Source organism: Canis aureus, chromosome 19 (assembly GCF_053574225.1).
Source record: "Canis aureus isolate CA01 chromosome 19, VMU_Caureus_v.1.0, whole genome shotgun sequence".
Taxonomy (NCBI): Eukaryota; Metazoa; Chordata; class Mammalia; order Carnivora; family Canidae; genus Canis; species Canis aureus.
In genome coordinates, this window is record NC_135629.1 from 35356630 (window position 1) to 35370388 (window position 13759).

The 13759-nt window shown below is 34.7% G+C and overlaps 1 protein-coding gene across 24 annotated transcripts in view; it reads left to right on the plus strand.

Moving 5' to 3' along the window:
* The window catches only part of ERC2 (ELKS/RAB6-interacting/CAST family member 2), a 904101-nt gene that overhangs the window by 425284 nt on the left and 465058 nt on the right, over positions 1 to 13759 (plus strand). For 17 of the 24 annotated variants that reach the window (XR_013357839.1, XR_013357837.1, XR_013357838.1 and 14 more), the window contains 3 exons: positions 1212 to 1352; positions 5183 to 5323; positions 9323 to 9358. Coding sequence is in view for 21 of the 24 variants with exons in the window: in XM_077858464.1 (XP_077714590.1) it covers positions 1212 to 1352; positions 5183 to 5323; positions 9323 to 9358 (318 nt within the window). In the remaining 3 variants the exon portion in view is untranslated. The remainder of the gene's footprint in view (positions 1 to 1211; positions 1353 to 5182; positions 5324 to 9322; positions 9359 to 13759) is intronic. The other 7 variants (XM_077858469.1, XM_077858471.1, XM_077858477.1 and 4 more) reach the window with 1 other exon arrangement.

Genomic DNA, 13759 nt, shown 5'->3' on the forward strand with positions numbered 1-13759 from the left:
ATACTACATCCTTAAGAGTAGTTATTGCACCAGTAATTTTAATATCGCCATCTGAAGGGAAGTTCAGATATGTGTTGGGAAATTTAAAACAAATTTTATAAATATAACCCAAAATTTACCCCACTGGAATTTTGCTTAAAAAGAAAAGGGCTTTTATTTTGATACTGGTAAGGTTCCACATTTTTGGAAAACATGTCTACCAGAGTAGTGTTTTCATTTTAGCATGTAAGTCAAGGGCAGCAAGGTTCTCAGATCTCCTTAGGTGGCACCATGCATATGTTTATGGCAGTGTGGTCTCATGAATATGACTAAGACTCAGAGAGCCTCAGGGATGCTAGGGTGTGCCTTTGGTTTATGCACTAGGTCACCTTGGATGAGTTAGCTGGTCTCTGGACCTGGGTTTCCTACTATAATGTTACTAGTAGCACTGGTTCAGAGCTTGGAGTTGTGTTGAGGTATAGATGGAGAAGGGCACATTGTAGTGCCTAGCATGTAGTAAGCTCTCAGTAAAGGAAAACTGCTATTTGAACTTTGTCAAATTCAAGCACTCTTTTGGAGTCTCTACTGATTCCCAAGAACCCATTGAAAGAATATGGAGGAAAATGAAAATCTCCAGGCACATTAGAAAATCACTTATCCAATGAGCTCATTCTTTATTTTGTTTCAATTTTCATTGTGTGTTCAGACCTAAGTCCTAGAGGGCTTATTAGGTCTTGCACCACTTAGATCCCCTTTTTAGCCAGAGAAGAGTCTTCATAAACCAAGGAAGTTTCTTTGATATCGAATGGGAAAGCCAAGCAAAGAGGGTTGAACCAAAAGGTTAGTTCTACTTCTTCTACTTTCCATTAAAGGCTTTATTAAGTCCAGATTCTTGGTGCCTAAACCTCCCCCTTCTGGAACTGCTTTTGGAATTTTCCAAGTACTACCATGAACCAAGAACAGCCTCAGAGCTTGAACATTTAGGTCCCTTGCAACACTGTGATGATAACTTTTATTAGTACGCCAAAAGCCATATTGATTGTCTTTCCCAAATGCTATAATGGGAAAGGACTCTCTTCACAAACCCAAGTTTGACTATCTTGCATGTGTTGACTTGTGTAGAGCATTTCTTACATTTATTGCCTCCCATTTCCTTTTGTATCATGCCTTGGCACACACACTGATGGTTTCTCACTTTTTTTTTTTTTTTTTTTTTGATGATTGCCTCACAGGAGAGAATAATTGAGCGTTTGAAAGAACAGCGGGAGAGAGATGATCGGGAAAGACTAGAAGAGATAGAATCTTTCCGAAAAGAGAACAAAGATCTGAAAGAGAAGGTCAATGCTTTACAAGCTGAACTGACTGAAAAAGAGGTGAGTCTTGGAAGAACAAATGGACCACACTGATAGTCCTATTTATGGGAGCCTCAAGAGACTAGAGAGTGAGCTTCAGGGGCAGTGTGAAGGCTTTCCCCAAAGCCTTTCCTTGGCAAAGCTGAGTTCAAAGGAAAATATTTACTGTAACTCCCCTCATCAGAATGCCCTATGCTGTCGTCTCTACTCTAATTGCATATGATGCAGCTCCTTGAAAGTTTTCTTGATGTCTTTCACATTTGTGTGGCTTAGAGGATTCTGTATTTTTTCAATGTCCCATGATCTTTTGCTTGGGATAACAACAATATCAATAATAGTAATAACATCGCCACTTCCTGAGGGCCTGTTATATGCTAATAATCCCTTGTGTTGGGTGCTTTACATTCATCTGTGTTTCTCAACCAGATCACTCAATACTTCCAGGTTTGAGGATATGGTACCATACAGGACACAAAGTATAGGTTAAATTTGTCTTCTGGAATATTGATTTTACATTATGATAAATAATTTAAAACAATATTTTCATGCTAGAGCAAACATGGATGCAGAATACAAATCCTACATGCATTTTTAAAGTAAAACAATATACTTTAAAGAAATTTCTTGCTTGGGGGTTATGGAAAGGATGGATTGGGCTATACTCCCCACGATCTGAGAGATACCTGTAACTCCTTTAGTTTACTTCGGGATACTTTGATGGAGAAGTTTGAGAAGCAGCAACGCATATTATTTTGTTCAATCTCCAAAACTCTGAGATATGTGTTATTGTCTACAACTGGCCCCTTCGTACATATTTTTGTCCATAGGAAATGTTCATCTCCTTTAGGCTGTTACAGATTTTTTCCTCCTATTGGGCTGTATCACTGCATTGTTGTTCATTTTCCAGTTCCAGATTATTACCTCAACCCTTGGGTTTTAATTTGTATAGAATAATTCTATACAAATTAAAGCACTGTCTAAATGAGGAATCCAAGAGGGGGAGAATAATAGAAACAAAATGCATATTCCCTAAAATGTAAGCACACTATTTTTTTTTACAGAGGAGATTATTTCTTTGATATGAAACTAAGGAATGTAAATCTTCTTCCTACAATTTTGCTGTTAACTCTAACTTGGGGGATCTATAATTACTGTAGTTGTTATGTGACAGAAGGCATGATTTGACCTTATTTGCAATTTGAATAACTGATTGCAAGTGTTTTTCATGGATTTGACCTTAAAACCTATCTGTCTGTCTGTCTGTCTATCTATCCATCTACACTTGAAATGCGATATTGATGGCATTGTGGAGCATAGCTTTAAATGAAAATAATTTTGTAAACAATGCCTACATTATATGATTTCAGACAGGCATTTCAGCAAACATTTATTGTTCCTGTATAGTAATATGTCTGCTCTGCTGTTGGGATGGGAGTGTCAGTCAAGGTTCTACCGGAAAAACAGAACTATATTAAGAAATTTAACCATATTAAGAAATTTATTGCAAGGAATTGGTTTACATAGGGGGTACTGGCTAGGCAAGTCTGAAGTTCATAGGGTAGGCCATCAGGAAGGGCAGGCTGGAAACACTCCAGACAGGAATGATATAGTAGTCCACAGGTGGATTTCTTCCTTCTCAGGGAAACCTCAGTCCTGCTCTTAAGGCCTTTCAACTGATAGCTTCAGGCCCACCCAGATTTGGAGAATAATATCCTTTAAAATCAACTGGTGGTAGGTGTTAGTTACATCTACAAAATACCTCAAGAGCAACACTAGATTAGTATTTGATTGAATAACTGGGGACTATAGCCTAGCTAAGTTGACACATAAAGCTATCAGACCTGGCTATTTATTTATTTTTCTTTCTTTCTTTCTTTCTTTCTTTCTTTCTTTCTTTCTTTCTTTCTTTCTTTTTCTTTCTTTCTTTCTTTCTTTCTTTCTTTCTTTCTTTCTTTCTTTCTTTCTTTCTTTCTTTCTTTCTTTCTCTTTCTTTTGGTATTTTTTTTTATTGGAGTTCAATTTGCCAACATACAACATAACATCCAGTGCTCATCCCGTGAAGTCCCCCCTCAGTGCCCGTCACCCAGTCACCCTGTCCCCCCACCCACCTCCTCTTCCACCACCTCTTGTTTGTTTCCCAGAGTTAGGAGTCTCTCATGTTCTATCACCCTCACTGATATTTCCCACTCATTTTCTCTCCTTTCCCCTTTAATCCCTTTCACTATTTTTTTATATTCCCTGGATGAATGAGACCATATAATGTTTGTCCTCCTCCGATTGACTTACTTCACTCAGCATAATAGCCTCCAGTTCTATCCATGTTGAAGCAAATGGTGGGTATTTATTGTTCCTAATGGCTGAGTAATATTCCATTGTATATGTAGACCACATCTTCTTTATCCATTCATCTTTCAATGGATGCTAAGTCTCCTTCCACAGTTTGGCTATTGTGGACATTGCTGCTATAAACATTGGGGTGCAGGTGTCTCAGTCTTTCATTGCATTTGTGTCTTTGGGGTAAATCCCCAGCAGTGCAATTGCTGGAGACCTGGCAATTTAAAATGTACAAAGAAAAACAACATATAATTGTTGTCAGCTTATAATTTAGTTGGGGTGATAATCACCTTCGTCATGACAAAAACGCCTGGATTGTAAGGTCCTTTATTATTTCTGTGGGAATGGTATGATAAAGAGCATTGAAACTGGAGTCGGAGTTCTGGGTTTGAGACCTGTATCTTCCTTTAGTAGGTCAGGAACCTTGGAGAAGACAGTTCATGTGAACCTCAGTTTCTTGACCTGAAAAATGAGAGTGGCTACCCTATCCTTCAGAGGGTTATTAAGAGCTGGGTAGTTTGCTGCGTGATAGTGATATTATCTTCATCAATAAGGTTATTTCAGGGCCCAGGAAGTAGCCCAGACACATATCAGTTAATATCATCTACTGAGTGGCCACTGTGCTTAGTGTCTTTCTAGGTGCTGCAAATGGATATAAAGGAAACTTAAAAGGTCTGATTTTGGGTATTACCTGAATATTTTAGTTACATTGTTAGATGTTGCTAATCAGTTCATATTTGATGATAGACATTGCTTTCCTAGCTAAGCAAAATTCTGTTTCATGATATATACATAGATTTAGTTCCTTGTTTTTTGAAATTCAGGCTATCCAGGAGAGCTCTTGGTTTCTGAGCATGATTGATAAGTGGAACAATTTAGGCAAACCCATGTCTGAGTTGGGAAGATTCATTATATCTGTTGAATTTGGATTTACAAAGGACTGGGATGTAAAATCTACTCTAAATTTTAAAATAACTTTGTCCTTTATTAACTAAATAGAAGAAATAACTAAAATAGAAGATATTTAAAAAAATCATTGGTTATTTTTATGTTAAAGACATGGAATTTGATAAAAACTTAACAGGATGCTTCTTTTATACTTGGTTTGCCCTTTGGGGAGAAAGCATTAATGTCAGTATTTTCTTTCATATTTGTCTTAGAGTCTGCACGACTTGACAGCAATAAATGTAAATGGAAGGTTCAGGGTATCTGTTTTGTCATGACATGCAAAGACCACCTTGGGACTTACATCATTAGCATGACTTTGAGATGTGAAACATGCATTTACTGACCACACTATTTGGTCACATTTGATTCTACTGCAATTAGATCCTGCTCAGTTCTGCAAACTGGCCAATTTTAATTTCCTGGCCAGAGCCTGCTATTGTTACCTTAGTAAGACTATATTTACCCTTTCTGTCTAATGCATACTTTATTACTACGCAGAGAATCAGTGTATTCAAATTGAAGACAGTAGAAATTGCAGTGTTTTACTTACTAGTATTCTTTCTTTTCAGTCTAGTTTAATTGACCTCAAGGAACATGCATCTTCATTAGCCTCAGCAGGGCTGAAAAGGGACTCCAAATTAAAATCTCTAGAAATAGCCATTGAACAAAAGAAAGAAGAATGTAGCAAATTGGAAGCACAGTTGAAAAAGGTAAGTGAAGTCCAAGAAAAAAATGCTCATTTTACAATGAATTTATAAAATGGAAAAGGAAGAGATATTTTGTAGAGAAACAAACCCCTTATCTTTTGCTGTCTGCTGATAAGAGAATTAGGCACTCTTAACTTATGAAGTCTGCATCGAATTGGCCAGTGAACCTGAAAAAATATCTTAGGTTTCCTGTCTGAAAAAAACTTGCAAAATAGATGAAAATAGTAGTGGAAGTAAAAAAATATAAAAATAAGCTGTTATTCTCTGGGTAAATCTCAACTATTAAAAAAAAACGAATGAAACTGTAACAAATCAAAGAATCCGGAGTCCCATTATATATTGATAAACTTTTACTACGTAAAGACGTAGGTCACTTTTTGTATTGGAACTTTGTAAAAGTTTACCTGAGAATACTAAATTTCTAGAAGTCCACCCTAGTAGTTGAGGAAGTCCCTAGAATATCTGTGGGATGACTATTTATACTTAACCAAAATATAACCTTAATGTCTTAGAAAGCTTGTTGAATGTAGAAGACTTTGGAAAAGAAAACAGGATCTTTACATTGCAGCATTAACATGTTTTTTCTGAACTGGACATTTTTGTGGAATACATTTCCAGTCATGCATCGTTCCTTCGACTTTTTCCCTGTGTTGTTTGGTACGTCTGCACTCATTGTTCACATAAAACTCATAACTTTATGAGTTTAAGCATTTTGTTTCCCTTTGACAACTTATAAACTTATTCAAAAGAGGTGATAAAAATTTAAATAACCAAGCAAAGCATATAATAAAATTTGACTATAATTTATAGCAAACTAGAACGAGGATTTATTTGCTAAAGTTATGAAAATATATGATGTAGATGATAGGGATGTTAAAGCATCATATCTGTGGAGAAATTATTCTGAATATTTAAAAATTGAATATACTATTTTGTAAGAAACAATATATAACTGAAATGTGATCATACTCTTGTTCACTTTACCAAGGAATTTTAGGAAATTGTCCTGAGAAATTTCATACCTTTAAAGTTTCCTTACTAAAAAAGATAGACATCAAATCCCTCTACAGCAAAACAGCAAGAAAATCTCTGTATTGTAAAATCTACCTTCCCATCCACTCAGCATCTAACTTATTTCAAGCAATCTCTAGTTAAGCAGAAATCTTAAAAAAATAAGTAAAAGAATTTAAATTGCCCATTTGAGGATGCTTAAGTGGCAATTGACTTGGCTATTTACACATTGGGTGTATGATAATACATTCTTGACACATATGTGAATGGATTCTGTAATATGTTATACATGCATGTATGTATCAAGAAATGAACCTAGGAAAGGTACTTTTAATTTAATGAACAGTTTTGTGATCACAAGGCAGGCTCTAAAATAATTGTGAGAGAATTTCATTGACTCGTTTTGCATTAGCTTACCTCAGTTGTATTGTGCTGAATCCTGAAGGAGGATCTCAATTAGACTTGACCATGAAAGATACCTTCATCAACTCTGTGTAGCCACTTATGTAGCTGAGGTCACCACCTATATTATTTCTGCAGATACATGCTTGACATACTTCCTTTTAGTGTATATCACCTATGGAATTTGCGATCCTCTAGTAATTAGAAGGAAGAGATTCACATATTGACACAGTTTCCATGTATATAACTTGAATAGTTTAATAAGTGAATGTCTATGCATTTCAATTTAATTTCTTTAAGTGTAGCTCTGACTTGCCCAAAGAATCACTCAGGGTATGTGTTTTCCTTAAACTCTCAGGTATATATTGTGTGCTAAAATTCACAAAGGAAATCCTGTAAATATTTTAGCATTATTTCCGACAATATTTTAACATTTTACCACATCACCAGGACTAAAGTAACAAATATGGTTGTCTTGCTGTAAAGGACCTGTTTAATTTATGAATAGATAACTTATTTCTAAGTATATAAATAATGTGTTGGATTATACTATCTCCTAAGTGAATAGTACAGTGAGATTAAATAAGGTAATTATAATTTAAATATTTTCATACCTAACCTGCAGATGCTATTTTGTTATTTTTGGCTCTCTAGCATCAACAAAATTCAAAAGTTTAAAATACTTTTTCTAGTAGTCTTTAATTTCTGCTAATAAATAGTTCTGTAAAAACCTCAAGTACCCATCACCTTAAAAAGAATTGAGATCTACATGAAATATTTGAAAGTATAGGCCAGCAGTATGTGAATATACATATAAACACATCATTTACTCATGGAAAAATAAGCAGCTATAAAAGCTTAAGGAGTGTCTGGGCCTCCTTTTAAATAAAAGGGTATGTGACTTGTGAATAAAATATAAAGAGTTACTAAATGAAAGCTGAAAACATAATAGTTTTATTATGTCATAAATAAACCATGAATTCCCAATGGAATTTTGCTCAAGATTTGTGTGCGTCCATGTATTTTTGCCATAAAATGTACACAACATCATAGATGTGTTTAACTGAACAGAAATCTTGTTTGCCAGTGATAATGGAATCCAAATTGTGATTTAAATTTATTTTTGCCTTATGAACAATTCTTGACATTGGTAAGGTGAGTTTTTACATAAATGTTTGTGGAGAACATTCACATGCCTAGTTACTTTTAACCCTTTACTGTTAAGTCGGCAAATACTTCATTATGAAAAATGGTTACAGGCAGAAAAGGAACTGTTCCTTACACATTACATCTCCCATCTTAACAACAATGCCATCAGATATCCACATGTGAGGAAAGTTTTACTGATACTAGTGAGGTTGATAAAATGATGTAATGCACAACAAGTTATGAGTGTGCTTTACAAATTAGCTCATTTATTAATCTTAAACATCCAAGGGGTTGAGAAGAACCTCTTTAGTGACATGTGGATAATTTTGTCTTTTAAAAGAATATGTGATGTTCAGTGTATAGAAGTAAGTTTACCTTATCTGACTAGGAATCAGTTGAGAAGCAACAAACCAAAATGTTATGATTTGGTAATTTTCCAATTAATATCATCTTTGAGGAGAGTGGGTTTTTTTAACCATGGTAAAATTATCATTTTAGTTCATCAAAGTTGAACAAATGAAAAATTCAGGCTCTTCAAAGGCACATGTTTCAGCTTATAGCAAAGTGAAAGTTCCTATAGTATTTTACCTTCGGCCCCTTGACGTTGACCCCCAAGTGAATGATGTAGGTATTTAAGAAATAGCACCTGTGAGTGATATGTAAGATAATAATCACTACATTTAAATCCACAAAAATTTAAATCTTCTATACAAAATAGACTGAAGAGCTTTATAAATTCAAAAGCACTTGGAACATAATAAGATAGTCATGAAAATTACATTTTTATTAATTATGAACTAACAATTGAAGCTGGTAATGGGCAGTGGATAATACTGTATTTTGGTTCCCTTATTCTTCTTGCTGACTTAATTTTTTTCTTCTTCCATTAACTGTTAATCCTATAATGTCTTGCTTACTGATATTTTGCTATTGCTAACCTGCTGTTTGCTGATCTATATTTTCCTAAACTTAGATTGAATAGAAACTTCAGGCTTGTGTTAATATAAAAGAAGAGCTATAAATTCAATGATAAGATTTAATTAATCTTTTATTATTACTATCTTTGAAGTTCAGGTAATAAATTGCAGGCTTGGCCAAAAGTACTTCTTCTGATTCATTGCTAGAGGCCGGCACTTCATGTATCATCAAAAGTAGACAGCTTTCTTTATTTCATGGGTTATTTAACTTGAGAAAGGGAAAGTAACACAAACCTTAAATTTCTTATTCCAGCTATTCTTTTTTAGGAGCCAAAGTCAACATTTCTATTTCCCTAGAGCCTCTCACTTTCACTGTGGAATGTTTAGAAACTGAAATTTCTTCTTTTTTAACAACCAGTTCGTCTGTGCAAATGCACTGGATTTGTTGAGCTAATACTGTTTTTCTGGATCTTTCCTTCTTTCCCTGTCTGTGCTTCAATGCCTCCCCAACTTTGCAATGTAGCAAGCTGAGCAGTTGTTCAATCAGATGTACAACCCAGTAAGTCATTTCTGAAAGTTCCCGCTGTAACATATCAAAGCATGAGGATCCATTGATCACATGTCACGGTGTGCCATACATGGGAGATTTCAAAAATATTTATGAGTCTCTTCCCATTTCCTTTCTGTCAAAGGAAATGACCTGTGCAAAGGCCACTGCCATTTCTTTTGAATGTGAAATTTAAAAATGAAGAACTTAAGAAAATATGGCCAGCACTGATATTACCTCCTTCTTAACTTCAACCCTAAGGCTATAGAAAAGTGGAGGTCAGCTGCAGATCTAGGCTCATGGAACTCTTTCTTAGATCCTTTTAACTCAGAATTACCTATGTGAAAAGGGATAGCATTTGTAAAATAGCAAGCAACTCTATGTAAATTACATCCAAATGATAGAAGTTAAAATAGGCTTAGGTTTAAAAATAGGGCTATGCTCTTTGAGATTGGTAAATGCCTAACATTATTGTGGGTTTTGTAAGAGTTAAAAACATGTCATTTGGCTGAGGACAAACTAAAATATAGCCTCCTAATAACAGATAGTAACAATTTTGATTATAGCTTAATGGTACACAAAACAGGTAACTAGTAAAAATACATGTAAAATGGCTGGCCCAGATGCCACCACTGATTTTTTTATCCTAATGACAGGTGTGCATTTATATGAAGCAGTTTATTTGTTTCTTTAACTTATTAAAGAAGAAAGACCTTTTTGTTTTGTCAACTCAACTGGCTTAACTGGGTGAAATATTACCTAACGGTGACCAGAATTTGTCATTTGGCAGATGTGATCTGTGCTATCATGCATTCTAATTACCTCCTATTTATGAATTCCCATCATGGGAAAATGGAATAGCATAGATAAAGGAAGCAATTTAGGCAACAACTTTTTGTTAAGCTGCTATTCCAGGATACATACAGCATGATACACACTGCTTGGATATATTTAATTAGATTCAACCTCCACCCCCCATTCTTTAAAACAAATTTTATTTTTGCAAACAGAATTTCTCAATTTCCTTTTGGTGCATCTTTATTAACCTCTTTCCCCAAATATGATTTTTAGCAGAGCAAGAAAAATAATCCATATTTCCTATCTCTTAATATTTGAATGGGATTGTTATTTATTATTATTTTGGTTTTTTATATGGGGGGGAGGGAAGGGCCGAGGGAGAGAGAGAATCCTAAGTGGGCTCCAAGCCCAGCACATGAGCTGGATGTGGGGCCGGATCTCACAACTTCAAGATCATGACCTGAGCTGAAATCAAGAGTCAAATGCTTAACTGCTTAACTGACTGAGGCACCCAGGCCCCTTGAATGGAAATATTAATAAGCAGGCTCCAGACAATGGGTAGATAAAGAAAGACAAGACTGGAATATCTTTAAGCTTGAAAATTGACCCTGGGAAAAATGAGTATTTTCTTTAGGTCATTTTTAAAAGATGTAAAATAATCCCACAGAAATTGTTTCACATTTACTAGTTAAGGCCAGGAAGAAAATCTTAGGTATGTCACATTTTGGGTGTGTTCAGGATAACTGGGGTGGGCTTTTTTCCTGTAGCAGCAAAGAGTTATTAGAACCATGATAGGATTTTCGCATCCCTGTCAGAATAGGTAGGACTGAAGAAATGGCTCTGTTAACTCTGAGACCATTTCTAGGAATATTGATGATACGGCACTTATTAGACTTTTCAACCACAGTGGCAAGCCCCCAGGAAGCAAAAGCAAACTTTTCTCCTTGAATTAATTAAGCTAACCCATTGGTTTGGCATCCTGGGAGTATAGCCAGCCTCTCATTACTGTAACTCTCCCTGTGTGCAGATATTCTCAGGGTCCAGTTCTTTTTTGGACTGATAGGGATGTAGCATGATGGATTTTCTATTCTTAACAGTCTTTTAAAAATAATTGTGTTATTCTGGTTATAAAAATAACATATGGTCACAGTGGAGAATTTGCAAAAGTATGGAAGTATAAGAGAAAATAAAATGACAGGGTATCTCCTGGCACAAAGATAATCATTAGGAGCATTTGGGTGGTTCTTTACAAAGACATCTTTTTGTAATTCTTGTTCTGCCCTTTCTTCCTTTCTCTAGTTTTCCTTTCTCCTCTGTCCCTCCTGTCCCACTTTCTTCCTTTTTTCCTTCTATTTCCTTTCTTTTTTCTCTCATTTAATACTCTTATTTTCTTTTCACCAAACTATGTCAATGTTTATTAAATTGTATATCCTGTTTTTGTAACATATCATCAACGTTTTCTCCAGTAACTAATTATTCTTCCAAAACACTATCTTACTGATTGTGTGATATTTTACTCTATTTACTCACTCCCCAAATATTGCTCATCTCTGCCCCCCTTTTGTTTTTTGCCTGTATATAATGTTCAGAAAAACATCATCCCGTATTAATCTCCCTACATTTCTGTGTTCTTCATGGAATAAATTTCTGGCCAATGATTTTTAAAAGCTCCTAATAGTTCTCACTTGTTGAATTTTAGAGACGTTCTACCATGACACTTTTCTTCCAGCACTGGATAAAGGCAACCTTTCCGCCACACCCTGACCAACACCAAGAATTGTCATTTTTTTTATAACTTGGATAAATGCATAGCTGGATTTTTTTTTTTGGTCATTTTTACTTTGTTTTCTTTAATCACTAGGGTGGTTGAGCTTAGGGTGGTTGAGGTTTTTAAAACATTTATTAGCTGTTTGTTTTTTTCTTCTGTGAATTGTTTCTTTTGGTCATGTAAACACTTGTTTTTGAGTTTACTGTTTCATCCACTGTTTGTGTGAGCCATTCTATGCTTTTATAGAAACTTTGTCAGATTTGTGACAATATTTTTAAAAGATTTTATTTATTTATTTATTTATTTATTTATTTATTTATTTATTTGAGAGATAGGGCAAGAGAGTGAGCACAAGAGAGAGGAAGGACAGAGGGAGAAGCAAGCTCCTTACTGAGCAGGGAGCCTGACTCAGGGCTCCATCCCGGGACCTTGGCAGGGATCATGACCTGAGCCAAAGGCAGATGCTTCACCGACTGCGCCACCCAGGCACCCCTCACTTAAATTTTTTTTTTTTTTTAAATTTTTTAATTTATTTATGATAGTCACAGAGAGAGAGAGAGGCAGAGACACAGGCAGAGGGAGAAGCAGGCTCCATGCACCAGGAGCCTGACGTGGGATTCGATCCCGGGTCTCCAGGATTGTGCCCTGGGCCAAAGGCAGGCGCTAAACCGCTGCGCCACCAGGGATCCCTTAAATTTTTTAAATAAATAAAACTATAACTATTTTTAGGTTTTTTGACCTGTGATTCCCTTTAGAGTTTTCTCATTTTCTTTATGCTCAGAAGTCATTCTCTGATTTCAAGAATAGACATTTACATTTAAAACATTTTTAATGTTACCTTTTATATCAGCTTAACTCATTTATCAGTCTTTAGTATATTTTGATTCATGTTGAGAGGTGAAGTTTTAACATTATATATTTTTAAATGATCAACTAATTATCCCAGCACCATTTATCAAATAATTCTTTAACCACTGTTCTTCATATTATTTCATCAGATACTAAGTTCTCATCTGGATGAATGTCTTAGTTTCTGAGCTGTTCAGTTTTATCAATGTCTGTTATTTGTTGGGTCAGAATTTTAATTACTGTGGTTTATAATATTTTAAGTATCTAGTGAAACAAATTCCACCCGAATTCTGCTTTTCATTTTTTTATTTTGTTTTGTCTTGTTTTAGTGTTCTTAGCCTTTAATTTTCTATTATTCCAAGTAAACTTAAGGATCACCGAGTCAACTGAAAAGCACAACTGTTTGTGATTTTAATTTAAATTATACTCAGCCTATAAATAATTTTAGAATGATATCTTTCCAATATTATTTCTTCCAATTCATGAACTTGATACAACTTTTATTTATCTTATAAATATTTTACAGTAGAGGTTTAACATTATCCTATTATAGGCCTGGGATATTTCAAGGGTAGTTCTAAGCATTACTAGATAGATAGATAGATAGATAGATAGATAGATAGATAGATAGATATAGCTTTATCTGTATAGATATCTATAGACTTTCAAGTTACTTAAAAATTTATGTAAGATCAATTTTTGGTGAATGCTGTATTTCTTCTTTAATTTTCTTTCTTTTTTTTTTTTTTTCTTCTTTAATTTTCTAACCAGTTATTGGAACCTAGGAAATTTCTTTTATTATTGTATGTTTATTTTGAAAAAGACCACCCTATAAATTTTGGTGAACTATAACTTAATTGTTTTTGTTAAATAAGATCATTTTACAGTCAGTTCTGTGTCCATAAATCTATACTAAATCAGAGTAAATAAAGATTCAACTTCGAAGTTTTCCTGGGAACATTTTTTTCCTGGAGTAGAAATAAACCTACTTTTGAAAG